This window comes from Urocitellus parryii, chromosome 2 (genome assembly GCF_045843805.1).
Source record: "Urocitellus parryii isolate mUroPar1 chromosome 2, mUroPar1.hap1, whole genome shotgun sequence".
NCBI classification, from domain to species: domain Eukaryota; kingdom Metazoa; phylum Chordata; class Mammalia; order Rodentia; family Sciuridae; genus Urocitellus; species Urocitellus parryii.
The window spans coordinates 160,961,740-160,988,790 of NC_135532.1; the positions used below are offsets into that span (position 1 = coordinate 160,961,740).

A 27,051-nucleotide genomic window follows, 5' to 3' on the forward strand; every position below is an offset into this window, starting at 1 on the left:
CTTGAAGTTGCGTACAGCTGTGAATTGTACATAAGTAGTATGTATAGATATGTTCATCATTCCTCAATAAAGTGGGGAAGGAAGAGAGGAGGAGCCATAAAAGCTCTGTCCCAGCACCTTATCAGAAGGTACTGGCAGTAAAACGTAGAAGGCTTTTTAGGTGGGCTGGGGATGTAAATCCGTGATAGAGTGCTTGTCTAACACCACAGGTGAGACTCTTGGTTCAATCTCCAGTACTGGAGGTAGGAGTGGGGTGGGGGAGAGAGGGCTGAGCATTTAGAAGTGAGCATTTCATTGATCTCTTTATCTTTTTATTTTTTTAGACTCACGAATTCTGGAAAACTGGAACAAAAACAATCCTAAGCATCCTCATCATTAATGCAAGCGGAAGGATATTCCTCAATAAAGAAAAAAACTGATCACATCATGAAAGGCGAAATCATTACAAAATTGATTACTTGAATATATAATTTGATCCTGAATTAAAAATAATAAAGGTAAATTTTAAAGAAAGTGATCCACTGGTTCAATTCAACTTCAAAATATTTGCCAACATAGTTATTTAAAAAATTCATCTCTCCCTCTTCCCACCACATTTCCTTTCTCAGTACAGGTATCAGGAACATGTTTAAAAAAAAAAAATTGAAAAAGGAAAAAAAAAATATTTGAAGATGAGCTAGAATTAATATGAAAACCATTGCCCACGAGTTGATCCAGGCTCCTTTGAGCTCGTGGGGGCGGGGGGGGGGGCGGTGGCGGTGGAGAAGGCAGAGGAGGAAAAGAGGCGGAGACCCAGCCGGAGGCCTCCAGCGAGCGGAGAGGGGCACCACCATTTCTGGTGCGAAGGGTAGAGACTGAAGCAGGTGACGCTTGGGATCCTCTCCCCTCCCCGGCCTAGCTCGGGGGCAAAGACTGGTCGGGGAGAACTGCCGGCCCTTTTCCTAGCAGCAGCCGGCCACCCCGCGCGAGCGCGCGGCTGGGATCCAGAATGGAGAGGCTGGTGAGCGGGGCTAGGGGATGGGAAGGAGGGCGCCGGGTGGGCGAAGCGGAGCCGGTGGTCTTGGGGCGGGCAGCAGGCGGGAAGAATGCCAAGAGCTGCGGCGGATCGCGGTCTGGTCCGAGCTCCTCGGAGGTGCTGATGGCCAACGCACTCTTCTCAGACGTTTACCCTGCTGAGAAGCGACTCTTGCCTCTTAAAGGGTGGTTGACAGGCTGTTTTTGGTGTCGTGGTTCTCCTGGGGAAAGGATGCTTCCCCGGCGAGGGCGAAGCTTCCCCGAGAAAAATCACTGCTTTCCGCCCAGAGAAATTGGGGCCGGGAGGCGAGCGCTGGAGGCTGCGGGTGCTTAGGGCGTCTCCACTGGCTGACCGCAGCTCCCGGGGAGAGAAGGCACAGCCTGTCCTACACCGCCCCAAGAAGGGGATGACAAGCGTTGGGCTGGCTCTGCGCTGGCAGCCAAAGATGCGGTGGGGATGCGGAATTCCTATCTCGCTTGCTCCCAGAGAGCTCCTTGCCTCTTTGGTGCTCAGCCTGGCTGCCTCCTCTGGGCTCTTGTCTTGGGAAGCCATGAAAGATCCGATAAAGCGGCAGCCACAATTGAGAGCGGATTGAAACGCTTTGTGATCCTGTTTCTGGGAAGGGTTGAACCCCAGGATATCTAGGGAGGCCGACATTTTGTTTATTCTGGATCTGTTTCTATGACCAAAGTCCAAGGCGAGGATGTTCGTATGCCCTACTGGTCTATAATTAGGTAAAAATAATCAAATACGATTAAAGCCTCAAGGTAATATACTCATATAGAGTTGACTGGCAAGACCACACAGCCAGTTACTTCATTATCTTTTTTAACAAAGGAGAATGGTAGTCTGTGAGCTAGTGCCTTTTTTCTGGATAGATGCTCTTGATCATCACAAGAAGGAATTATTACCCCATTTTACAAATAAAGAAACAGGAAGAGAGATTAATTTTTCTAAGACCATGTGGCTACATGTGGTGGGGTGGGGGTTCGGACTTAGAAACTCTCAGAGGAAGAGAGGTGTGTACCAGGTGGGCTGTTTTGAGGTAAGGTCTGGGCCTTGGTAAATCTGGCCTTTTCTGTGAGGGCCATTGTGGATTTCTTTGTTTTCATGATTGGATTCCTGTTTTGTTTCCATTGATTAATCTCTTTAGCTACCTCACACGTTTAGGCATTTATTAAATCCTAGACTGCAGTAAATACTGCTAAATACTTTATTCCTACTATATGCTTATGAGATAACAGCAACATTGATTTAGTGCTTATTTGTACCAGGCACAATTTTAGGAGCTTTACGTGTGTTACAGGCTGAATACCCATTATTCAAAATGTATGGGACTGTATGTATTTTAGATATCAGATTTTAAAAAAAATTTAGAATATTTACATAATTTATACATAATGAGATATCTTGGAAGCAAACTTAAGTCTCACTCGTTTTTAATATAGACCTTATACACACAGCCTGGAGGTAATTTCATAAAATATTTTTAGTGCCTCCTTTATGATTACAACATATCAGATAATGTGAAGTGTAGAATTTTCCACCATGACATCATATTAACATTTAAGAGTTTTAGATTTTTGTAGCATTATGAATTTCACATCTCTTGCCTGTACTTCATTTAGTCTTTTTAACCATGAGGTTAATACTATTATTTATTTATATATATATTTTTTGTCTCAGGCAAAATGATTTGTCTTACCTTATACATTATAGTATTTGTTTTAGGCAAAACTCAAGTCAGCCAGAGTCTTCCTTTGTGGCTACCATACAGTAATGCCAGGTAGACTTCTTTAAAAAATAAAAATCCTGTTTTTTTCAAGTTGGCAGTATTTTCAGTTACTCTACTTAGAGTAGAGGAACAATTGTGATTTTTAACAGTGGGGTTTTCTTTCAGATTACCTTTGACTCTGTCACTGTATTTTTGTTTCTTAATATTGCTGGCTCCCAGTCCACAGTTTTGCATTTTGGTATATGTCTGCTTTTTCTCTTGTCCTGAAACAGATTTTCTCTATGAAATCCCAATTCTGCATTTTCTCATGACAGCCTGCTAGGTCCTGGGTTTTCAATGAGAGAAGTACATAATTATTTCTTATAACAGCATGGAATTAGGATGCCAATATCTCTTGCCACAATAGCTTTAACTGAAAATAAAACAAAATGTGTTGGTATCTGGCAGGAGATCCTGAGGAAACATTTGGCTGACTTTTTTTTCTGACTTTCTTACACTATAAAATAGAATGGGGCAGTCCCGGTAACACTGAGAAATTTTTCAAATAGTCACTGGGGCACTTCAAAACTAAAGGCTTTTTGAATGTGGTGCCTGTGAGTGGGTGAGTAGTGCGAGGTGAGCAGGTGTTATGGGGGCTGAGTATATTTTCAGATAGCACATCATCCATGACTTCCTAAAGGCAGTAACTGGTATTAGCCTTAGATCTGTGAAAACAAGGGGATAAATCAGCAGGTAGGCATGGCATGCTTATGGTATGCTTAGGCATTAAATAATAAAATACATGTGCAAATGGTAATTTGTCCTAATGGCATGTTCAGATATAAATTTTATTTCCCCATAACCTTAGAAATGTAAGGGAAAAACCAACTTGTGCCACATAGATGAATATCAGTGTGCACCATGATGGAATTCCTTGGGATTTAGGCAGAAAGTCTGATTGGGTCTCCCTGTCTGAAGATGAGGAGGCACTACTCCCATATTGGGTGGCACTGGAGATAAGACCACAGAGATACATCATCCCTTCCAGGGCATCCCTCTCAAAAGATCTACAAAGGGCACAAATAGAAAATGTGTTGGAGATTATCCATCTCTGGATTCATCCAGACTGTGACAGCTCTGGTGCTCCCATGAATACATCCACCTCTTGAGGACACTTGGGCCCCAGAGGAACTGAGACAAGCCTGGTTCTGATGTTCATCACAACATTAATCCCAAACTACGGACTGGGCCAGGACAACTGGGGCTCCTCTCATTACAGCCATATGCCCAAGTGTAGCTTAGGCAGGTGGTTACCCCTCTTCCTGAAGGAAAAAATCAAGGTTGCATAGTGAGATTAATGTTTGCAAAACATTGGATGATCTAACCTGCGTTGACAGTTCTACTGAACATTTCCCAGTAAGTTTTAGGTCATGGTTACCCTCTGAGGGATGAAAAGATATGTACTAATTAGAACTAAAATGTCTATACAGTGGGAAGAAAAAAACTTATTAAAATTGGGATGCTCCCACTGAGGACAGGAAAAGGAAAGATAAATTCCTGTGGCAGGTAAGAAAAAGATATTTAGGTCATCAAAGACTCTGTTCCCCCACCGTTCCCCCCATCCTAAGGCCACAAGAAGAAATTGGAAACCCCAGGGATCTAGTTTAGAGTATTGGGGAAAATGAACTCTAGCAGAGCTTTTGCTATCATTTATTCTGTCTTTAACCACTTTATTTAAAAGCAATTGTAAAAACAAGGCTTAATTAAGGCAACCAATGAGAATGAGGTGATGAGAATCCCTCAGGTGCCAGCCTTTGCAACCTGATATGGAACTAAGGCTGTTTAAGTGGATATGGTTCAAATAGTTTAGAAGAAATCTTCAAGTTATAGCAGAAGCTGGAGCTAAGCAGGTCTGATAAAACATCTGCACATTTAGAACAGAACACCCACGCTGGGTTTGTTGTGGCAATAGATTGGAACTTGGAGAAAGTGGTCAGGATGTCCTGAGGTTCTTGTGGGATAATAGAAAAAGTGGTTAGTTAAGAGATTATTTCTAGCCAAACAAGACAATGTCCCAGCCTCTGAAATTTAGCACAGTCTGAGAAGAAGTTTCAAAATTGGCAGTTCATGTTTTAGTATTAAATGTTTTCCGATGGACAAGAGCGAAGAAACAGAATAACAGACTGGGGTGAGGGATGCTAGACAGGTGGCATGCAGTTAGGAGCAGTATCTCAGGGTCTGGGGCATAGGGGGAGCTATGTTTTGGAAGAGGGCATTTTCTCTCAAGGTAGAAAGTTGACTGGTGTGTTTAAACAAGATCTGGAACTGGTGGGATGGTAGACATAAGGAAGTAGGAGCCTTTGGGGAGGGGGGGCGATTAAGTCTATATGGTGCACCAACAGGCTCACAGACCTATCCAAAAAAATGCTTCTGAGGCACAAGATCGCTGTGCCCTAAAATGACTGAAATCAGGTTCACAGAAAGCCCTAAAAGATCTAGATAAAAATCAGGGAATTCATTTTTGGTAGGGGAATGGTTTAAGCAAAAATGCCAAGGTAGAGAATTGTGTGGTGCATTGAGAAATAGATAAGAGGGGAAGGATATGTAGGGAAGCAGTGGAAGATGAGTTTTCAGGAATGGATCAAATTAGGTGAAAATGCTGGAACTATTTTCTTTAAAAAAAAACAGGGAAGATAGAAGGTTCTTAAGGGTGTGGTAACTTGTACAAAGATGAATATTAAGGAAAATCTGTCTAATAGTATTATGTATGTATATAAGCTGGATGGTGAACTTAATTTGAGATGGGATGCTGTGTCTGCCTGATCCACCACTGTCTCCAAAGCACCAGGGACAGTGACTGGCATGAAGTCAGACTCAGGAGAGATTATTAATGACAGAATAAATGATAGCAGAAGCTCAGTAAGTAGGAAGACAACTACACAAAACACCCAGTGTTAGGAGTTGAGACCAGGAAAGGTGAGGAGCAGGGACTTCACAAAGTATGATGTATTGTGTAGAGTGACTAATGACATGTCTGAGAAGTGAGAGAATGTGAAATCCAGGATGACTCCAGTGACTGGGAGATCAGAGTTCACAAGAGAAGTCGTTTTGATGAATTTAGTGTCATTCATAAATGTATTCATTCACTCCTTTCCTTTCTCATTCATTGGACCCATAGCACTGGAAGCTGACGGAAAACCTAAAAGAACTAATGCAGAGGGTGGTGAGGGAGAGCTGAAGGGCAGGGAGAAGAGCACAGTGACATGAGCTGGGAGAGCATCTCTGGAGGTGCTGAGCCCCAGGGGTGGAGATGGAAGCCAAAGACTAAGTCAGACATCTGTGGGGGATGCTTTATCACCACCAGTTTCCAGAAAGTTTCTCAGTGGCTCTCATTAAATGTTCCTTAGGGTACTAGTTTCAAAATTGAATATAGTATATTGTTCCAGGGCAATGAAGCAGGAATCTCTGAGTGACTAAGAGTTTAATAATTCCTTATAATAGTGATTTGGTAAAAGGCAGTAATAACATCATTTTATTAAAACCAGGAACATTACAGTATTTCTGTAGTGGATTATAGTTAAGAGCTCTAGAGCCAAACTGCCTGGGTTTAAAATCCAGCCTTTCTAGCTGTGTGGCCTTAGGAAAGTTAACTTCTCTGTGTTTCATATTCTCCATTTTGGAAATGGTGATAATAATGTTACCGCTGTTTACCGGTGACGAGTCCTTGCTTCCCTGAATGCTGAAGTACATAACACCAGAGAAGCACATGGAGGCAAGTGTAGAGTGGAAAGGAGAAGGTTTATTAAAGTACAGAAGAAAAGACTTCTCCAGGAGGAAGAAGGGGACCCAAAAGGCAGAATCCATGGAAGGAGGAGGTCTTCCCTGTTTTATAGTGAAGGTCTACTTTAGCTTTCCTGGCATTCCTGTGGCATTCCCTGTCCTTTGTTCTCCCTTATCTTGCAGTGATGGAATGTAGGTGGGAAGGCCCAAAGGAAGGGGAACCCCTGGGCTGAAAGAGTAATCTGGGCAGGAAGGGCCTGGGGTGTTTGCTGCTTCATTAACATTTCCTTGGGATGGGCTCTGGGTATTGGGGACGTAACAATTCAATTTCCCCAAGTGCTGCTCTGGTTTCCTGGATTCCATTCTCAATAATGGCCTCCATTTTATTCATCTTACTTGATATTAGACCCGATTTACCTAACTACACTAACTACCTATCTTTAAATCTGGCTTCAATAAGAGGGTACTGTAATAGGTTTATATGAACTATTAGATGAAGTAGTTTATCTCAAGTGCTAAGAACAGTGTGTGGTGCATAATAAATATTCAATAAAGGTTAATATTGTCATCATTAGTGTTTTCGTCACCTGAGGCAAAATGGAAGTTGGAGTGTTGTTTTCACATATTATCTTGTATGTTTTTGGATTCTGGTCTTTTGCTTCTGTCTCCTGGTCTTTTAAACCAGACAGTCAGGCACCCACTACTTTAGAGCTCTGCCACAAGAAAGCAGGAAGGAATCTCAAGTTTCGCACAAGCAAGATCCTAAACATTCAAGTTTCATATGAAAGACCAAGGACATAAAATTCATGCCAGAAAAAGCTAGAGAAAACTTAAATTTCTTACACATCTTTATTTTATTTTATTTATTTATTTTTTGGGTACCATGGATGGAACTCAGGGGCACGTGACCACTGAGCCACGTCCCCAGCCCTATTTTGTATTTTATTTAGAGAAAGGGTCTCCCTGAGTTACATTTCTTGCTGTCTTCCTTAAAATGAACATCCATGGAGACCAAGTGAAGGAACCCATGAGACAGCTGTAGGGAAAAGTTCAACTGAATACACCCTTCCTGCTCATTTTTGAAGAAAGCAATGCCCAAGATAACATTCCCTTAAATAGCCCCATGACTTACAAGGCGGCCAAGGATTTCTGCCTAGACACATGAAAACACAGCAACCAAGAAAAAAACAATCAAATTAAAACCAGTACTGGTTTTTTAAAAGGTGCAATTTATACAGAACTTGTGACATTTGCGGGGGAATCTGACTCCACAAATCTGACTCCACAAATCTCTAGGTGGTTACGTGTTTCTGAAGTGTTTCTCTTAATACTAACAGACATGGACTATTTGAGGAGTGGATACATTCTCCATTTGTATTCTCTGCATTTTCTATATTGATTTAAGGTAGTTTGTTTTCCCCAGTGTCTTTGAGACTTTGCTGTTGACAATGGTGGTTTAGGAGCAAGGCCACCTATTGCAAGGGCCAATTGCTATTACAAAAGATCCACACTGCAGCTTTGCCCTCTCCACATCTGTTACTCTGTTATTTCTTCTATCTATAACCTCTAACTACTTCCACAAAACCAAATTCTCTGGGGAAAACTTAACTCTCCAAACGTGTCCTGAAATAGCACTTAGATGGAAGATTCCTTGGCCTTATCCAAATGCAAACCCCATTTCTGTACTTTGCTTTCTGTCTTCAGGTATTCAGGAAGCCCTTCTGTCATCTGTCCACCTACAGCCTGATTTGGGGCATGGCAGCAGTGGTGCTGTGTACAGCACAAGGTAACGATGTTCAGTTCCCCCGCCCCGAGTCCAGCAAATGCAATGTCTGGGGTGGACACTTTGGCCACTAACCACTATTTGTGCTGTGCTAGTTCCATTTGTCTGCATGAATTATTGAAGCATGTAATTTGCTTGGAAGAATGGGAGTGGTTCTTTCCGCTTTTCACATGTTTGTTTGCAGTAGAGAAGAACAGCTGTTTCCATAGATGAACCAGGCTTATGAAAAATATTCTCTTTGAGTTAAATTATGTTGTCATTTTTCACCCACCAAAAGACTTTAAGACATAGTAATTCCTCTGTTTGTAAGGATATGGGAATGCTTATGGGAGTCTGAATGGATTCGATATTTTGGGAAGACAATATCACAACCTTAAAACTGGGCATGTCCTCTTTTTACAGAAAAATATAGAAAGTAATGAAATATAGAGGATATGTAGGTTCACATTATTTATCATGTAAAAATCGTACCCATGCCATCCGACTGCTGAATTCCCTATTTCTCCCTGCTCAACCCCATAGGTCACTGCTGACTTTTCTGTTGGACTTTATTTTCTAAGTTTTAATTTTTAATCATTTTCAGGGTATTGTTCCTCAACATTGCCCACAGGGGAAGGTGATGATTGTGAAGGACAGGTGGGCTTCATGCCCATCAAAACCCTGGTCCACAATATCCAATATTTACCAACTGACTGGAAAATCTAAATGGATTCCATACCAGCAACAAAGAATGGTGAAATTTCCCATCAGTGACTTCTTTCATAGTCAAGGGGGAAAAAATTACCTAGGTGTTGAAACCTACTTTTGATCTCTTTTCCACCACATTCTGAAAGCAACAATTTCTTCCATTCTTTGCTCTCCAAAATTTCAACAAACTTTCAAGACACCTCAACCCCATCAACAGGTGTTGCCTCCCAGAACCTTCTCTATGCCTCAAGAGTATCTATCATTAAAGCTTGAGTCACACATCAGGGGTCCAGAATGTAATCTGTTACTCTGCTTCTCTTTTTAACCCTGGTACTGTTGGGGAGTTCCTGTTTGTTTTTTTTTTTTTTTTTTTACTTTCTTTCTTTTTGGTGCAGTCTTCTTTTTTTTTTCTACAAATTTGGTGTTTTTAATCAAGTCTACATTTTATGTATTGGTATATTAATGGATGCTTTTATCTTCATTAAGTTGGGGAGTGTAGGTTTGGGAGTAAGTTTATATTCACTTTCAATTTCTCTTATTTTCTAATAAACATAATTAGGATAAGATTTGTCCCTCTGACAATTGCTTTACCTATTTCCACAGATTTAACATTTTTTGCTATCACTGTCATTTAGTTATAGTTTATGGTTTCTGCTGATTTCTAGTATAAATAAAAAGTTAAAAGAAGTGTGTAAATTTATGATTTTATTGCATTGTGAAAAGTGTTCAAGTCCACAAAGTATAGCAAATTTTGGTAGCTGATTTCAATTTTAGGAAATATATATGTTTTGAAAAGATTATGCAGTCTTTCTTTGAGTATTATATATTTAAGTTATATATATATATTCCATAAATGCTATATAGAATGTATGTAAATATGAAATGTTTTATGCTAAATATATAAAGCATATGAATAAACTTTTTTTTTCCAAATTTTCTCTATCCTTATATTTGTTTTTTCTTTGTTTATTTTAATATATGGAATTAAAGATTCTGAAAGATGTATAGTAAATGCCTATGATAAGTGTGAATTTTTAAATTTTTGTTTGTAATTTTATTCATATTTGCTTTATATATTTCAGAGATAGGTTGTTAGGTGCATGAAGATTCATGACTGATATATCTAACTTTAAATTGTTCTTTTCCTCATTTTGAATAATTTTCCTTCTTAAAATGCTTTGTCTACTACTCTCTTTTCTCTCTTTTTACAAATCTTATTGGATTGATATTGGAACATTTAAGTCTGCTCATTGAATTTTTCTTGAGTCCCTTTCATATCCTTATCCTTTTGTGCTACATTCTGGAGGAATTCTGTGACCTGAACTTCTACCATTTACTGTAGTATCCATTCTGTTAATTGAGCAATCTGTTGAGATTTTGTATTTTTCTTTTTGCACATCTCTAATTTCTACCATTTACAAAATTGTCTTCTTATACACTTTGGATATATTCATGTCAAAGTATTTATTGATTTATGATATCTTTTTTTATTTGGTCTGGCTTCTTGGGTTTGTGGACTTTAGTTTTCCCTTTTCATTGTGTTAGTTTTCTCAAATGCGTGGTTGTTTGTTATGATGTGGAAGTTTCTCTGTCATAGAGAGTAAGTGGCCAACATTGCAGAACACAAGAAATTATTGTCATAAAATTCAGTGAAAATGGGGATGCATAGATTGTCATTGGGTACCAAAGCTTCAAGGTCCTCATAGGTACCACAAGCCTCCCAGAGTGCTGTCTTGTGTATCTCTCTATCCAATGTGCCTATCCTCCTGCTTTCTGGAGGCAGGCATCTCTGTGTTATCCCCTTCGTTGTTGTTGTTGTTGTGTGTGTGTGTGTGTATGTGTGTGTGTGATGAATAGAGCTGCTCTATCTTCTTTGCTTCAACTGACCACTCTGCCTGTTGTCCTTTGGCTCCTGGCTTCTACCTCTCCAAGCATGAATGTACTTGGTGAATCTTATATACAGTCTAGCAGTTTTCATCTTCAATCTCATTCTACTTGTTTTCCAACTTACAGGGATTCTCCACAATTCCTGGTCTCTGAGCATTTTCTTTCTTATTATTATACTCTATTACTCTACTTTGAAAGATTCAACAAATATATATTTCTCTTCCAAGAATAGGTATGTAAATAATTTTGTTTTCTTCTTTGCATTTTTCTCTTTTTAAAAATGGACTTTCACATACACTTTGTTTATTATCAGGAAAACATGTTCATGTGTGTATGAAAGTATGTATTAAAGTCTTAAAACACACATATTCTTTTATGGTTCTATAGAGGAAGTGGTGACCCAGGATGAAAAGTTGCTGCTGAACACACCTGCATCCTTAAGATGTTCTCTGCAATCTGCCCAAGAAGCCTTGATTGTGACATGGCAGAAAAAGAAGGCTGTAAGCCCAGAAAACATGGTTACCTACAGCAGGAGCCATGGGGTTGTGGTCCAGCCTGCCTACCAGGGCAGAGTGAACATCACCGAGCTGGGACTCCAGAACTCAACCATCACCTTCTGGAACACAACGCTGGAGGACGAGGGGTGTTACATGTGTCTCTTCAACACCTTTAGTTCTGGGAAGATCTCGAGAACAGCCTGCCTCACCCTTTATGGTGAGAATCTCTGGGATTGCACTGCCTGTGGGGAGACACTATTTGCAGGAATGTTTGGAACATGGTGGTATGGCTAGTTATTCAGGTTCATAATCACAGAATGGCTCACTAGAAGACACAGCCTTTCGTGTCTCTAGTAGCTATTTGCTGTGGTTTTCCTTTCCTTTGAGGGTTTGTGGTGCTATCCTGAGTTGTTCTGCTGGAGCTCTCTTTCCTCTGGGGATCTTGCTGTCCACATGACTGTGGACAATAATGAGGGCAGCAAGTTCTTGAGAATCAGTGGCACCAGTGAGACGTGGTACATCTCCAAAGAATCTGGACACCTAGTCTGGCCACATTAATCACATTCCTCTCTCTTCCTTTGTTCTCTTTACCTCCAGTGCTTGCTTTGTTTGGAACCTGGACATTCTTTGGACACAGCTGTAGTTCTACAACCCTACTCCTCCTCATCCACCCACCTCTTAACCTAAAAGTATAGACCAGCTTTAATTTGGTGCTGCCCTGTAATTGTCTTGGAGGCTCCAAAGCCAACTAAAGAATATTCTGCACTGCTTGGCAGAGATAAAGTCTACATTCCAATGAAATGAAGTCATTGGGGAAATTTTAAAAGGGAATAGGCTATGGCTGGCCTGAAAATTATATATTTTTTTTCTCATAAGCTAGTTATTTTCCCTTAACTCTATCAGGTGAGGCCTAAAGTCCTTTAACTGCCGTATTTTGATTTTTCAGGTTATAGGATAGGAATTGCTAGTTTGTATTTTGTGTACGTCTTTCAAACAGAGATTTTCCAAGTCTTCTCTCTGTATCCTATTTGCTCATTCAGCTTTGAGAAAAAAAAAAAAAAGAATTGGTATCACTAAGTGGCAGTCCTTCTTGGGGCTGTCTGTTCTACACCTACCCTTGTGCTTCTGATAGGTGCAGAGTACATGTATACAGGTACGGGTGGGGGTTACTGTCAAGCTACTTGAGAGGAACACCCAAAAGAAGGGAGAGGTGCTACATTATTCATGCAAGAGGAGAACATAATAATTAGGCTTTGAAATATTTGAGAGAGACAAGTGACATCTGACTTTTCCATAACTTTCTATCCATCCAGCTAGTTCTGCTGGAGGCAGTTACAGAAAGGGCCTTTCTCATCACAGGTTTACACCAGGCCGTTCTCTATCCTGCAGATTAGAGAAGGAGACCTCAAATAACTGGGAAGGCCCCAGCCCCAGTGGGTGTGGGATTTACGACCTCATCTAACTAGTTACCATTTGTCATTCTGTAAGGACCTTTTCCTCATCGCTGTAAGGAGACTATGTGCTTAACTGATGGCAGGTCATATATATATATTTTTTTGTCCCAGTACAGCCCACAGTATTCCTTCACTACAATTTCTTTGAAGACCACCTAAATATCACTTGCTCTGCCACTGCCCGCCCAGCACCCATGATCTCCTGGAAGGTTGCTGGGTCAGGGATTGAGAACAGTACCGAGAGTCTGTTACATCCTAACGGGACCACATCTGTCACCAGCATACTCCGTGTCAAAGACCCCAAAAGTCAAGTGGGGAAGGAGGTAATCTGCCAAGTGCTGTACCAGGGGACTGTGACTGAGTACAAGCAAACTGTGAACAAAGGTAAGAGAAGGAGGGCAAAGATGGCTATGGTCACATCTGCCTATATCCAACTGGAAGGTGGCAAATATCCTTCAGAGACTTTGAGTCTCTCAACAAAGGAAGTAACTGGGGAGAGAAAGGTACAAGTAAGGAAAGAGAAGCAGAGTTGAGGAAGCAAATAAAGCAAATTTTATAGTAGTCTCCCCTTATCTACAGAGGATACATTCGAAGATGCCCAGTAGATGCCTGAAACTGCAGAAAATACTAAACCGTATGTGTATGTGTGTGTGTGTATACACACACGTATATAATATGGTTTTATTATATTATAATTATATAATATATATACATTATTATATAATATAAATATATGTATATTATATATAATATGGTTTTATTATAGTTATGTTTACACCAATAATAAAATAAACAAATTATAACAATGTACCTTAATAAACATTTGTGATTTGGGTTCATTATTAAGTAAAGTAAGCATTACTTGAACCCAGCACTGTGATATTACAACAGTTGTTTGATAACCCAATCAGCTACTAAGTGACTACCAGGCTGGTAGTATACACTGTGTGTATACACTGGACAAAGTGATGATTCACATTCTAGACAGGATGGAATGGGATAGTGTAAGATGTCATCACATGACTCAGAATGACATGCAATTTAAATTTTATGAATTGTTTATTTATGGAATTTCCCATTGAGTATATTCTGACCACAATTGACCATGGGTAACTGAAATCAAATTGAAAATAAGGGATAGTACTGTACTTTGGGAAATGTGATGAAGCACATTGTTCACTTATCAAATGCTATTGCTGATATGCATTCATACATTCATTCATTCATTTATTTCATTCTAAGATTTACTAAGTGTCTGTTATATACTAATCTTTAGGTTGAACACAACAAATTCAACAACAAGCAAGACTCAATCACTGCACTTACAGAGCTTATAGCCTACTAGGGATACAGAAAAGTGTCTGGGAAATTGTAAAACCTCATGCTTCAAAAAGAAAGTAGTGGTTCACCATATGGGGACTGAATGTGGAGAGGTGGGGCATCAGCTCAGTTGGGGGATTAGGAAGGAAGACCTGACATCTGTGATGAAATCTCTGTATAACCTACAGTAGGAAAGGGCCCATCTGAAGAGTCTTCATCACTACTTTAAAACAATCTGTCTCCCATTCAAGCCCCTTTTGCTCTCTTGTATTTCCTTCTGAACTACTGTCTATGAGCCTCATAGATACAAGAAGTGAGAACTGGGTGAGAGAATAAAGGGAGCAAGTCTTAGTGATGATAGCCAGAATTTTATTTCTCCTGTAATTTTGAAGCATCAACTCTTAGATGAGCACTCAGTAATAAACTTCCTAAAAATATTGCTGTTCTTTTGGGTGCTTTAAAAAAAAAAAACGTGGCAAAGTTTTCCTGTGTGAAGCTCACTGGCCAAAAGGGTTGTGGTGTTAGATTTGGGCACTTGTGAAGAGATTTTCAGGTTTAGCCAAGGCAAAGTGTTAATTTCACTGAAAAACAAGAAAAGGAACATATTTTCTATTTGAGGAGTGCTAAATTCGACTTATATAATGTTTAAAGCCACTGGTATATTAGTTTACTCTGTGAACATTTACTAAAAACCTTGAGCTAAAAGTATTAGACAAAGCACTGGAACTGTAGAAATTAGATAAATCCCTGTCTGAAGGTTAGTTAAATTGTGATGTGAAAAAAAGTCCATTATGGAGAAGATGCTAGACACTTCAGTTCTTTCTTTGCTTTGTGTTTCAAAGTAGTATTGAGGAAGACATTTAGGCCAAGTTCCATTACTGACACCTGGAAAGAGTTTTAAAAACAAAGACACAGATTAGAAGAAATGCAGTAAAATCATCCAGACAAGTTATATCTGGGAGTTGAAATCATGAGGTTCATGATTTTCTTTGCTTTTTACTTAGTATATTCCAATAAACTTGCATTATAGGAAAAAGAATATGTGCTTTGCTCTTCTTCCTCTTGCTGCTTTGATTTGAAGCTCACTGGCTTCTCAGAGGTTCAGATTTTAAAAAATCTGTCAGATAATAATAATAATACCTGACTTAGAACATTTTGAGCATTAGATGAGATAATACAAAGACCTTATTATATAGTAACTGCATAAAACATGTTACCATTGCTAACGTTATCTAGATATTATTAAAATCATCTGAAGTCATGAATATAGATCTCTGTAGGTGTGCATTTAAGGTTAATTTCAGTTAAAAACTCTTGTAAAAACTCATATCATACCTGTTGCTGTATCTGTATTTTTTTGCCTCAACAGCTTCCTCTTGTGATTTTCCTTTTTCTACCTTCAATATCCACAGGCTTTTGGTTTTCAATTCCACTCTTGTTAAGCATTGTTTCCCTGGTAATTCTTCTGGTCTTAATCTCAATCTTATTATACTGGAAACGTCACCGGAATCAGGACCGAGGTGAGTCATTACAAGGAGTACAAAGAATGCAGCAAGTTCCATGATTGTTTTAATAATTTGGGAATCACCTGAAGTTATGAATTAGGGGATGGCCACATGTGTTTTGTTTGTTGTTTCCAAAATACATAAATTGTTGGTGCAGTTTTAAAATGCTTTAGAATTATTTTCTTGCAATTGGATATTTTTCCTTTTCATTTGCTAAGATGTTTCAAAGACGAATTATTTTATGAGCCGAGAGAGAAAGAGGGCTCAGGAGAGGAAAGAAATGAGAATAAAGTGTTTATTTGATCACAGTGGAGTCATTCGATGGCAGAACCAAAGAAAGAAGTCTGGCACCCCTGCAAGGTCCTCTCTACCTGTTAATAAAGGACAATCTTTTCTCTTTTTACAGCATTCCACAAGCCAGCTGCCCATTTAAGAGACTGTGAAATTGTCCAATATGATCACTCATTAAATAGCACTTCCTATGTTATACTCCCATGATGTCTCAAACACTATCGGCAACATACAGGTGATCCACACTTACAGTAATTGTGTCATGTCATTCTGCCCTTGTAGGCTGTGAGTTTCTCTTTATCCCCCACAGCATCTATCATGACATCTTATTTATACCACATGTTCAATAAATGTTCATTTATTGAATGAATGAATGAATGAAAGGGATGATGGATAGATTTTTTTAAATGAATTTTTCGATTTCCTTCCTTCTATTGTAAATTCATTACCTCATAAATGCCAAGTCTAAGATATTGTGAGATATTATAGAAGAAGACATGCCTTAGAAACAAGAGAAGTGACCTGTATATATGTAGAAAGATTAAAATTTCTTTGGTTTCTGAAAACAGTGCACTGTATTGCACAAGTTGTTAAAATGAGCACAAAGTTTCAGTTTGTGTTATGTGAAATGGGAGTTTCCTAGGGCGAGGGGGTAATATGGGAGTTTCCTACATCTTAGATGGCTGAAGGTCTGGGCTCAGGAAAGAAAAAATGTTGGTTTTGAGTGTTATTTTAGTTTTTAATTTAAAATCCCCCTTCAAAGACTACCTTATTTTCCTTTTCATTTTATGTTTCATGGACTGGGTCTTTCATGTTCTAGTTTCCTTGATCACTTTATTTTGCATAAGCCTTACATTAATCCCAAGTTAATTCTTGTGAATTTATAAAAGAAGCAGCAAATCTTTAGTGTCAGTGTCAGCCCTTTTGCAAAAGTAAGTAAAGGAATTTGTTCTATCTGGAAGAAGAGATTACGGATCAGATACTCTTATGGCACATGAACACATAAGCACTGGACAGAATATCAAAGAAATTTGTTTGATTCCTCTTTATACAAACATTTCACTTTTCTAATTTGGAAACTAAAGCTCAGAGAGGAGATTCAACTTCCTTCTCTAAGGTCACACAGCTTCTTAACAGCAGGCTAGGACTAGAACCTGGGTCTCCTGACCTCTGCCAGAATGCTCTTTTCATTACAGATGCCCTGGATTCCTGACTTAAACAGAGCTATTATTACCAGTTGCATTAATTTTAATCTGTGCTTAGTGTATTGTTCTTGTGAAAATGCAAGCAGAAAAGCATAGAATAGTCAAAGTAATTTTTAACTTCCTCTTGGAAAAGAGTCTTATAATACAAACTGTTAAAGCCCAAGGTAAATTCCACTCGTTAGGGATATTTGCAATGTCATTGCCCTGTGTTCATTAAGTGAAAGTTGGATTTTCTGGGAAATGCAGTTATTCAATACCATATCCAATTCTTGAAACAAAAAGAGACAGTTTATTTCTGTGCCCAAGTTTTTCCTCATTTATGAAATAAACACCTCAACTTGTGTTAAAGCTTGTAAGCACTAGGATTACCATTTACTGGTGATGTCTTCATGACATATGGCCAATTCAGTAAATTTCTCTGAATGTTCTGTGGCATATTCTAAATGAGTTGATTTTGACTGATTAAAAAAAAAATTCACAGCCAGAAAATGATTCTGTATACAGCTAGTAATACCAAATGTCAATTATGCTGATAGCTTACATGCTCAGAGCTAAGGAAATGGTGTTTCATTAAGACCAAATGTTAAGTTATATTTTCTTTTTTTTTAAATTATTTCTTCAAGTAAGGAATTTTGTTGATTAATTTGTGAGAAAAGGGAATAGTCCTATACATAGGACTTTCATTTTTCCTTACTTTAGTTTTATTTTCTTTTTCCTTTTCTTTTCATCATCTTTCTATAGCACTAAATTTTGGGTTCAGGGAAACATGATCATATAAAACCAGAGCCAGGATTCTGAACCCTGAGAGATGATGCTGTGAGCATCAATAAGGAAGTGAAAAAGTGGAACTGAGGTGTGTGTGTATTTGTGGGTGTAGGTGTGTGTTCAGAGTCGTAGTGAAGTAGAGAGTAGAAAGATGAATTAGTGCTTGAGTTTATTAAGTGAATCATCAAAGATGATTCTTTGATCATCTTTGTGGAGCTGCCCAGTAGCCAATAATAAAAATCTGTTCAAGTCAGCCCTGTTTGATAAATGACCAAAGATTTTTTTTTAAGCTCATCATCACTATTCATTTACCCACAAAAGTCAACAAATTTATAATTTCTGCACAGAGGGGTCATTGCCAATGGTTGACTTTATATTTGCAAAGAAGTTAGCCTTGACTGACTTTTCTTGTAATGTTCTTTAATGACAGAAAGCATGACACCAGTTTTGTCAGCTGTATAGTTCATTTTGGAGGAAGATATGATGAGTTATAAGCCACTTCTCTGCACATTCCTAATAGGATCATGAGTTATTTCCCTGGTGACTACCGTAATAAGACTAATAAACTTACAGAGAATATCTTTTTTTTTCTTTCATGAATCTAGTACTTTATTACTGAAATAGAAAATGAGAAAAACATTAAAATTTCCTAGGGAAATTTTCCATCTCATAATAGTTCTTTCTATTAAAATGCAGTGGTGTCATAAGTTTGTGCCTTCCCCATATAGGACAAAGAGGTTCAGACTTGAGGTTGAGAATAATATTTTATTTATTTATTTATTTATTTGGCACCAGGAGTGCTTAACCACTGAACCACATCCCCAGCCCTTTTTTTTAAAATTTATTTTATTTAGAGACAAGGTCTTGCTGAGTTGCTTAGGGTCCTGCTGAGTTGCTGAGGCTGGCTTTGAACTCATGATCCTCCTGACTCAGCCTCCTGAGCCACTGGGATTATAGGCGTGCACCATGGCACCCAGTGAGAATAATATTTTATTTCTCATTAGTCCACCCACCAATGATTACATGTTTTTCAGAAAAAAAAAATACAAGAAATTTTACTTAAGAGCAGACCATTGCAGACATATCACCTGACTTTTATTTGAGTTCTCATTTTTTTGTCTGTTTTGTTTGATTGGCAGTGCTGAGTTGAAAAACCATAGAAAATTTAGACCAATAGTGTAACATACATGTTCTAACTTTACTTTGTCTTAAACTACTAGCAATTTCATGTAGGAATTATTTTCCAGCCACATGATCTTCATGTTTGCCTTGAGTTCTTTCGGTTCACAATAACCTGTGAATGGATCCTTGCAATGAAACAATCGCCATGTTAGGAAAACCCCATTTCCTGGGTAGGAGCACAACACTGTCTCCTATTTTAAGCTTAGTACTACCTCAAATAAAAAAAGCTCAATAAACAAGTTGTGGTGGTGAAGGAGGTCATCAGTTCGAAGGACATTACAAAGAATATTTGTTCCTAAGACAATTTGCATTGCTAAATAAGTTTTTCATAATCATCCCCACTCCTACCTCGGTGTCCTCAGACTTCCAAGGAGAAGGAATGGGATGCTTTGTATGGGGAAAGCAATGGGGAAATCTTTATTGAACTGCTCAGTGAAATGTCACTTTCTAGGTGACATTTCACACTCCAAGGCTATTTTCCTGAAAAAAAAATGTTTATAATTTTCACACATGTATAAATACCACCCGATATGACTAAATAGCACGATAAAATCTGATCACTAAGTTCTTACCTTACAGGCCCTTAAAATCTGGACATTCTTTCCTAGAGCTGTTCTTTGCTTCTCTGCTCTTCAATACTTAAACCCACATTAGCTTATGTGACCCAAATTTTGCTTTTTAGTGTATGGGAATACCTCTAGGAGTCAAAACCTTACAATATCCTACCCAGTAATTAAATCCCAGTTCACTTCTCAGATAGCACACTCATTCCCTTGGCTCCTTATCCTTCTAGTAGCCTCATGATGGTCACCTCAAAGGTTTTGTTTAATTTTTTTATTGTTGTTGCTTTTATTGGTTCATTATAGTTATACATATTAGTTGGGTTCATTTTAACATAATCATAAATGCATGGAATTTAGTTGGCTCCATTGCAGTCATGGGACTGTTTTAAGGAGATTTGCCATCAGTATTAGTGTCTTCTGTTACACACATTAATGAAAAATCAAGAATGAGAAAATATCCCAGCTCAACAACCCTCCCATATCTCTGTTGCTTTTGCATTTTAGCTTGCGTTGTTTAGAGTCTAATTACTGGTTGCTTTCTTTTCCACAGTCTTGCCCTTCATCTTATCCTTACCACTAAGCTTGGCTCTGAATAGATTTAAGCTTTTACTCCCCACTGCTACAAGAAATCAACTTGATGGTCCTTAATCTGGAAAAGATTGGATTCCTTTATGAAAGTACTCAGCATGTCTTTCCTGAGAAGGAAACATCATAAATGTTGTACTAATTTTCTATTGCTTCTTTAACAAATTACCACAAATTTAGTGTCTTACAACAACACAAATCTGTTATCCTGCAGTTCTGCAGGTCAGAAGTCCAGAATGGTTCTCATCCACTAAAGTCATGCTATCTATCTAACAGGGCTTCCTTCCTTTCTTGGAGTAGCTAGGGGACAATCCTTTTTCTTTACGTAGCTTCTAGAGACTACTCATTTTCCTGACCCTTTTGTCACATTCTACCTGCAAAGTTAGCAACAGCCAGTTGGGTCTTTCTCCTATTGCATCACTCTGGCTGACTCTATTGCCTCCCTTTTCCCCTCAGAAGGACCCTTTTTTGATGACATTCTGTCTACTTCTATAATCCAGGATCATCTCTCCATCTCAGGACCCTTCATTTAATCAGTAAAATCTCTTTTACCATATAAAGTGACACATTCACAGATTCCTGGAATTAGTATGTGGACTTTTGAGGCCACATTGATCTTCTCCCATTTATTATAACTCATTAAAACAGTGATTTCTGAGTCCATAATACTTGCAGAATACTGTAAAGCCATGATAGTTTTTGCAACCTTAATGTTTTCCATATTATTTCTAAAATTCTTTAAAATCCTTACTTATAGATCCAAATTGATGGCAACAGCCCATATACTGTGCAGCAGTTCTTCCACTAGCAATTTCTTTTTTTGAAAGGAAAAAGACTTATTTGCTCTGAAGAGAAACCAGAGTATGAAAGTTCTTTTGTATACAGATCATATATATGTGTTATATAATTTGGATAATCTAATATGTATTATATATATTTGACTAAACATAGCAGGTGTAAAAGTGTTAGAATTATCAGAAAAAATAAATTAAGAAATTCTCAGGGTGTTTGAAATGAAAAAATGAAGTCTTTCTAACAATTATATAATATATATACATATATTATATATATATTTCCTCTAGAAAATAATGAACAAATGAGATTTTGCAAGACAAGTTTTGCAAAAATCACAACTTTAATGTTAAATCCTACATGTCTTGGAGGATAATTATGGAAACGTCTATGGACAAGAGAACACCACAAGAACCTTTTGCCCTTGGTAAACACACAATACAGAATGTCACTAAGGCTGACAAGTGCTTCTAGTTCTAAGAGTCACTGATTTGTAAATTCCCCAAATTTCTCTTATATTTGTACATCAAAAAGAGAGGATTGGCCTTATATTCTGTGAGTCTTTGAAAGATTATGCTGGGCATGGTGCTACACTCCTGTAATCCCAGTGCCTCAGAAGGCTGAGACAGGAGGATCTAAAGTTCAAGGCCAGCCTCAGCAATTTAGTGAGGCCATAAGCAACTTAGTGAGACCTTGTATCAAAATTCGAAAAAATTTTTTAAAAGGGCTGGGTATCTGGCTCCATGGTAAAGCATGCCTGGCTTAAATCCTCAGTACAAAAAAAAAAAAAAGATTATTTATTGAATATCTTTGGGACTTAGGTAGACAAGTTTATTTTAATCTTCTTTAAAAGTATGTTTCTTTAATTTTTATTATTAATTTTCTAAATTGAGTACAGATATATATATATATATATATATGCATATTGTGTATAACATGATGTTTGTAATTGTGTAATGGCTAAATCAAGCTAATTAATGTATCATTTTTTTCATATACTTATTTTTTGTAGTGAGAACACTTAATATCTACACTTTCAGCAATTTTTAAGGATACAATACATTGTTACTATAGTCATCAGATGGTATAACAGGTCTCTTGAACTTATTCCTCCTATCTGGCTGAAATTATTTTAATCTTATGCAAAGTTTCATGAAATAATTCAGAAACTAAACATGATATTTTAATTCTATAAAAAATATTTCTTCCTTTAAGACTTTAAATTTTTAACTGTCAACTTTAGCACAGATGATTATAAATGTCTATAGATTTGGTTATTTTCCAATCAGTCATTATTTTCACTTGCAACTGTGACCACTCAGCGATTTAGATCAAAACCTATCTTTTTACAAATTAGCTGAGTACTTTTGGGCAAGCCATTGTGAGGATTTGGAAGGGAATACCTGGGACCAGAAAAGTGCCTTGAAACAATGGTGTGTTGGGAAACCAATTTGGGGGAACGCTGATAGATCTGCTCTTGCCAGCTTCTGTGGCGCAGATATTCCCACCATGGTTAATTTCAGGTTACCAACAATTTAACCATCAGTGTGAACCAATAAAGGTCCAGCACACAAATGCAACATAGTTAGTTTCCAGTAAATAATTAGTTTCTGTTATTACTAAATCTAAGGTCCCTCAAAGTTTTATCAATGTTGTGAATTGTACAAATGATAGAGGGGTGTCCAGGTTAAATAGCTAAATGGAGGAAGACATTATAATTATTAGCAGGTAGGTTTTGAGAAAGATTTTAGAAGATACCTAAATTTAGACACGAGGGCAGGCATATATGGAAGGGAGAACCTTGGTTAGTCACTGAAGTAGCAGTCTTGAGAGAAGTTTGGAGTGAAGGTAAGAGGGGAGATAAAATCAGAAAATATATGTACCCAAAAGCCTGCATGTGCCAAAAGGAACATACGATACCTAAATTGATTTCTAGATATGTGTATAGTATTTATTTCTTTTTGGATATGGGGAACTGTTTTGATTAGACTTTTTGTTTGCTGGAGAATGAAAAAAAACATAGTTAATTATTAAAGTTACTGGGAGTCAGGGTGTAAAATGAAAACAGTTACTGTGCGGAAGTGTGTGAATGGGTTTCTAGGAAACCAAAAATGTCAGGAAAAGCAGGCTAGCAGTGGCTTTGGGTCCCTAGTTGCCCTGGGCTGCTCAGCAGCACTGAATCATGGGTGTTCCATTTGGTTTCCCTATTCTTACTGTTTCCTCCTTTTTTCGTTAAACAAGTTCTTCATCCTCTGTGCTGTGTATCTTAAACATAACTCATAGTTTCTGTTCTTTCATAAAAGTGGTTCATAGATGACTCAATTTTTTTGTTGTTGTTTTGTTTTTAAAAGATGCATCTGAGCTGCCTAAAACCATAGAATCTCTAAGTGTGTCCTAGGTGTTTGAAATGACCCAGTTCTTCTGGTGATTCTCATGCATCCTAGAGCTCAGAAGCTCAAAGGTTCCATTTGAGTACGAGTTGTGAGTAAAGTATGGCCCCTTTTGTTGGGGAGGGAGGGCATGTGGACATATTTGCTCGAAAAGCTATATTTTAGAGAAAGGAAAAAAACTTTTTAAATTAGATGCAAAAAAATCAAACATTCAGTCATTCAAAGTCAGGCTTAAGAGATTTAAACATCAAATTATTCTAGTGCTCTCTAAAGAAAACTATGCTGTCATTTGGATTATTATTCTGGATTCCAGTCAGTGGTTGGGTCATACTAAAATGTTTGTTATTGTTAAATGATAATCCAAAAGAAATAGTCATAGGGGAAAGTGCTTAGATTTTAGAGGAGAAAACTTTGGAAATGGGAATGTTATTGGAGACGAAAGGAAAACATGGACTGGGCACTAAAATATTTAAAAGGATGTTCATGGGACGAAAGGAGTAGATTTTCTAGAAGTTATATTTAATTCTCACAGCAGTGTATGAGGAAGATTTGTTATTTCTGTCTTACAGATGATAAAACCAAGGCTTGCAGAAGTTTATTCATTCATTCATTTTACAGATATTTATTAATAAGTTTTCCATGTGTGTTTTAATAATTATAATAAGCAAAAAAGGACATTGCCACTCTTGTGGAGATGATAGGCCAGTGGGACAGAGAAGCCACCAGTGAACTAAAAACAAAGGATATCCTCTTAAGTCCTGAGAATGTGACTGTTAGGAAATAACACAGTACATCACACAGAAGGAAAGAGAATTAGGTGACAAGAAAACTATTTATGTGCAATTTGTTTGGAAGATTTCTCTGAGGTGGTGATGTTTAATGATCTTTACTGATGAAATATACACTAGATTTGAAAGGAGAGAATAAATCAACCATAGAGGAGAGAAGGCGTTCTAGCAAACGAATGGCAGATGTGAAAACTGCAGGGAAAATTTCATTGATATTATAGAACAATGTTACACAAATGTGGTCTGAGGATGTTTGCCCTTCCGAGAACCGTTTCTTACTAAATCTGAAGTAAAATAAGCACCTGAGAGTAAAATAGATACCATGATAACAATTTGATAGTAATTTTATGTCTGTTGAATCCAATAATTAAAAATGAGATTATAGTTAGAAAACTAGAGTTACGTTTTATATATATTTTATTTTGGTAATAATTCATTGGGGTTTGGTTTTTGTTTGTTTGTTTTTTTTTAGTATTGAGCTAATTTGGGGGGGAAAACTGTACTTCTGTGGAAGATTAATAGTTGATATTAGACATGTTGACAGGCTCTGAAATATCCAGAACTTCACAGGTTCCGGTAAATTACCCAAGATTACATAGAGACTGAGAACTAGAGCCAGGATAAATTGTAGGGCTTATTTCAAGTCCCCATGCCTTGTAGAGAGGAGCATGTCCTCTCAGGTTATGCGCTAGAAAGTCAATAGCCCCTGAAAAAGTCCCTGTGTCTACTTTGTGACCATTCCCAACGTATGGTCTAGCAAGTTACTCTCCATTGGGAACAAAGCTCCAGGGCTTATCAATAAAACACATTTAGATCATTTGACATTCTTGAACATGTCCTTTTACTTGTAATCGTAGGTGATTCTCCAGACTGATATTTCTTGGATGCCCTATGTGTTTTTTAAAGAACATCATGGTTCACTTATCATTTTGGGTGGGGAACATCTACTTCTTCATCTTTACTGACGAAATATACACTAGATTTCTGAGTTTCTTAAACCTTCTATTGCATAGCTTCTTAAAATACATGAACATAGAAATTATGCATGTCCAAAGTTAACATCTTGGTCTTTCTTTTATCCAGAGCCCTAGAGGAGCCACGCGGAACCCTGAAAGATTTTCCCTGATCTACTTGAATCTGATATAAGAGGGAAGCAGGAGGAAAATAGGTCATTCTTCAAGGCACTTAATATGAGCAAAAGAGGCGGGAACGAATGTTTTTAAGAATTCCACGACTTTTCACTGCCATCTAAGCTACTCAGTGTTTGAAGTCCAAGAGAAAGTCATTTTACCTCTCAGGTCTGTTGTAGGACTTGATTTTGTAAAGCAATGCAGTGTTGTGCTGTTGGAAGGCACTGGACTTAGAATCAGGACGTTGAGCTCACAGGCTGATGTGGGCTCCCACCGGTGGGAACCCTGTGTTAGTCACTTTACCTCAATGAGTGTCTGTGTCCTCATCCAAAATGGTAACAGTGTTGGACCTGATAATTTACCATGCAGTTGTAAAAATTGATGTAATTCTGGGAAGAAAAAAAAAGGAATAGGAAAAGGAGGAAGAAATGAGAGAGAGAAGAAAAAATATGAAGGGTCCAAAGAACTTTTCTGAGACTACCTTTGCCTTTCTGTTGTTCTGTCTCTTCTGTTGTTCTTAGGCCCAGGAGCCTGTTTTCCTGCTGTTTGGGATCTAGTCTATTAGCTGCTCACTGTTTTGCAAATTGTTGACCTTGCTAGAACCTTTGGTTTCCCTGCCATTTTTGTGTGTGTGTGTGTGCTTCTCTGAGGTTTACTATGATGAAAATAGAATTTATTGTGAAATAACATTGGCAACCTTAACTTATCTACTTAACTTATTTTTGTAGCAGTATAAATAGTGTTAGTCTTAGACAATAGCTCACATTTTAAAGACAGCATGCTTCCCCTGACCATTTGTCCCATCCTATGACCCCAGCCCTGAACTCAGTCTAGTGTAAAAGAAATATATTATGAAAACAGATATTTAGACATCCTGTAGAGCAGTCAGCCTGTTCATACACTTGGCCTCTCCTGGATCCTTTTCCCATGAATTAACAACTTCCCACCACAGGAGAGGAGACACGTATGAACTTACAATGACTTTATCTTAAAGATATTGTTCTAACTAGTAGAACAATATGGATTCTTAACCATAAGACCAAATTAGTGTGTTTCTTTTCAGTATTTTTTCCCTTGTCTTTCTCTATCCCGTAACCTAGAAATTAAAATGTAAGTTGTTTTCATTGTTGAATTGAATATTTATATATTTAGTAAGCTTTTCATGTGTTATTTAATTCTGTATTATTTCTTATATTTGTATTAAAGTACTGAACAATTAAACGTGTCACCTGTAAATATTCGATGTATGCTACTCTCTTGAGAAATGTGGAATTCTTATATTTTTCTCTCTGTGTGTGAAACCCTTCTCTCTTTTCTATCTCCCACTCCATAAAAGATGCAGTTGACATTTCTGATTAATCACAAAAGCACAAATTGAGGACTCTGACCTGGCCAGAGGAAGGTCCCCCAATTGTGTCCTTTAACATGGGCCATGGGTCATGGTACACTTCCTGATGTTTGGTTTTGTTTTGGTTTTGCTTTTAGATACCAAAAAAATAAAAGATTTCAAAGGTTCAATAGCTCACATAGTTTTGAATTTAGCGGAACCATCACTCTGTATTTTGCTAGGTTTCTGGTACTACAGCAGTCAGAGTAACTGAAAGCACCAGTTCTCAAACATTCTGGTATCAGCACTGCTTTATGCACTTAAGGGGACTCCAAAGAGCTGTTTTGTAAGGTGAATTATATATGCTCATATAAACCATATTTGAAATGGA

General features: G+C 37.9%; 1 protein-coding gene across 3 annotated transcripts; it reads left to right on the plus strand.

Annotated features, from left to right (window-relative positions):
• Positions 1-810: 810 nt before the first annotated feature.
• On the plus strand, positions 811-26,665 carry LOC113187923 (OX-2 membrane glycoprotein-like). 3 transcript variants are annotated; one of them, XM_026396039.2, is made up of 7 exons: positions 811-1,000; positions 8,214-8,295; positions 11,254-11,580; positions 12,929-13,201; positions 15,550-15,657; positions 16,049-16,168; positions 25,287-26,665. In XM_026396039.2, exons 1-6 carry the CDS (start codon positions 989-991, stop codon positions 16,138-16,140), a joined length of 894 nt encoding a protein of 297 aa, XP_026251824.1. In that variant the 5' UTR covers positions 811-988; the 3' UTR covers positions 16,141-16,168; positions 25,287-26,665. The 3 variants fall into 3 exon arrangements, with proteins under 3 accessions (XP_026251824.1, XP_026251833.1, XP_026251843.1); XM_026396048.2 differs by lacking the exon at positions 16,049-16,168 and having other exon boundaries at positions 15,507-15,657; XM_026396058.2 differs by lacking the exon at positions 16,049-16,168.
• Positions 26,666-27,051: the final 386 nt, after the last annotated feature.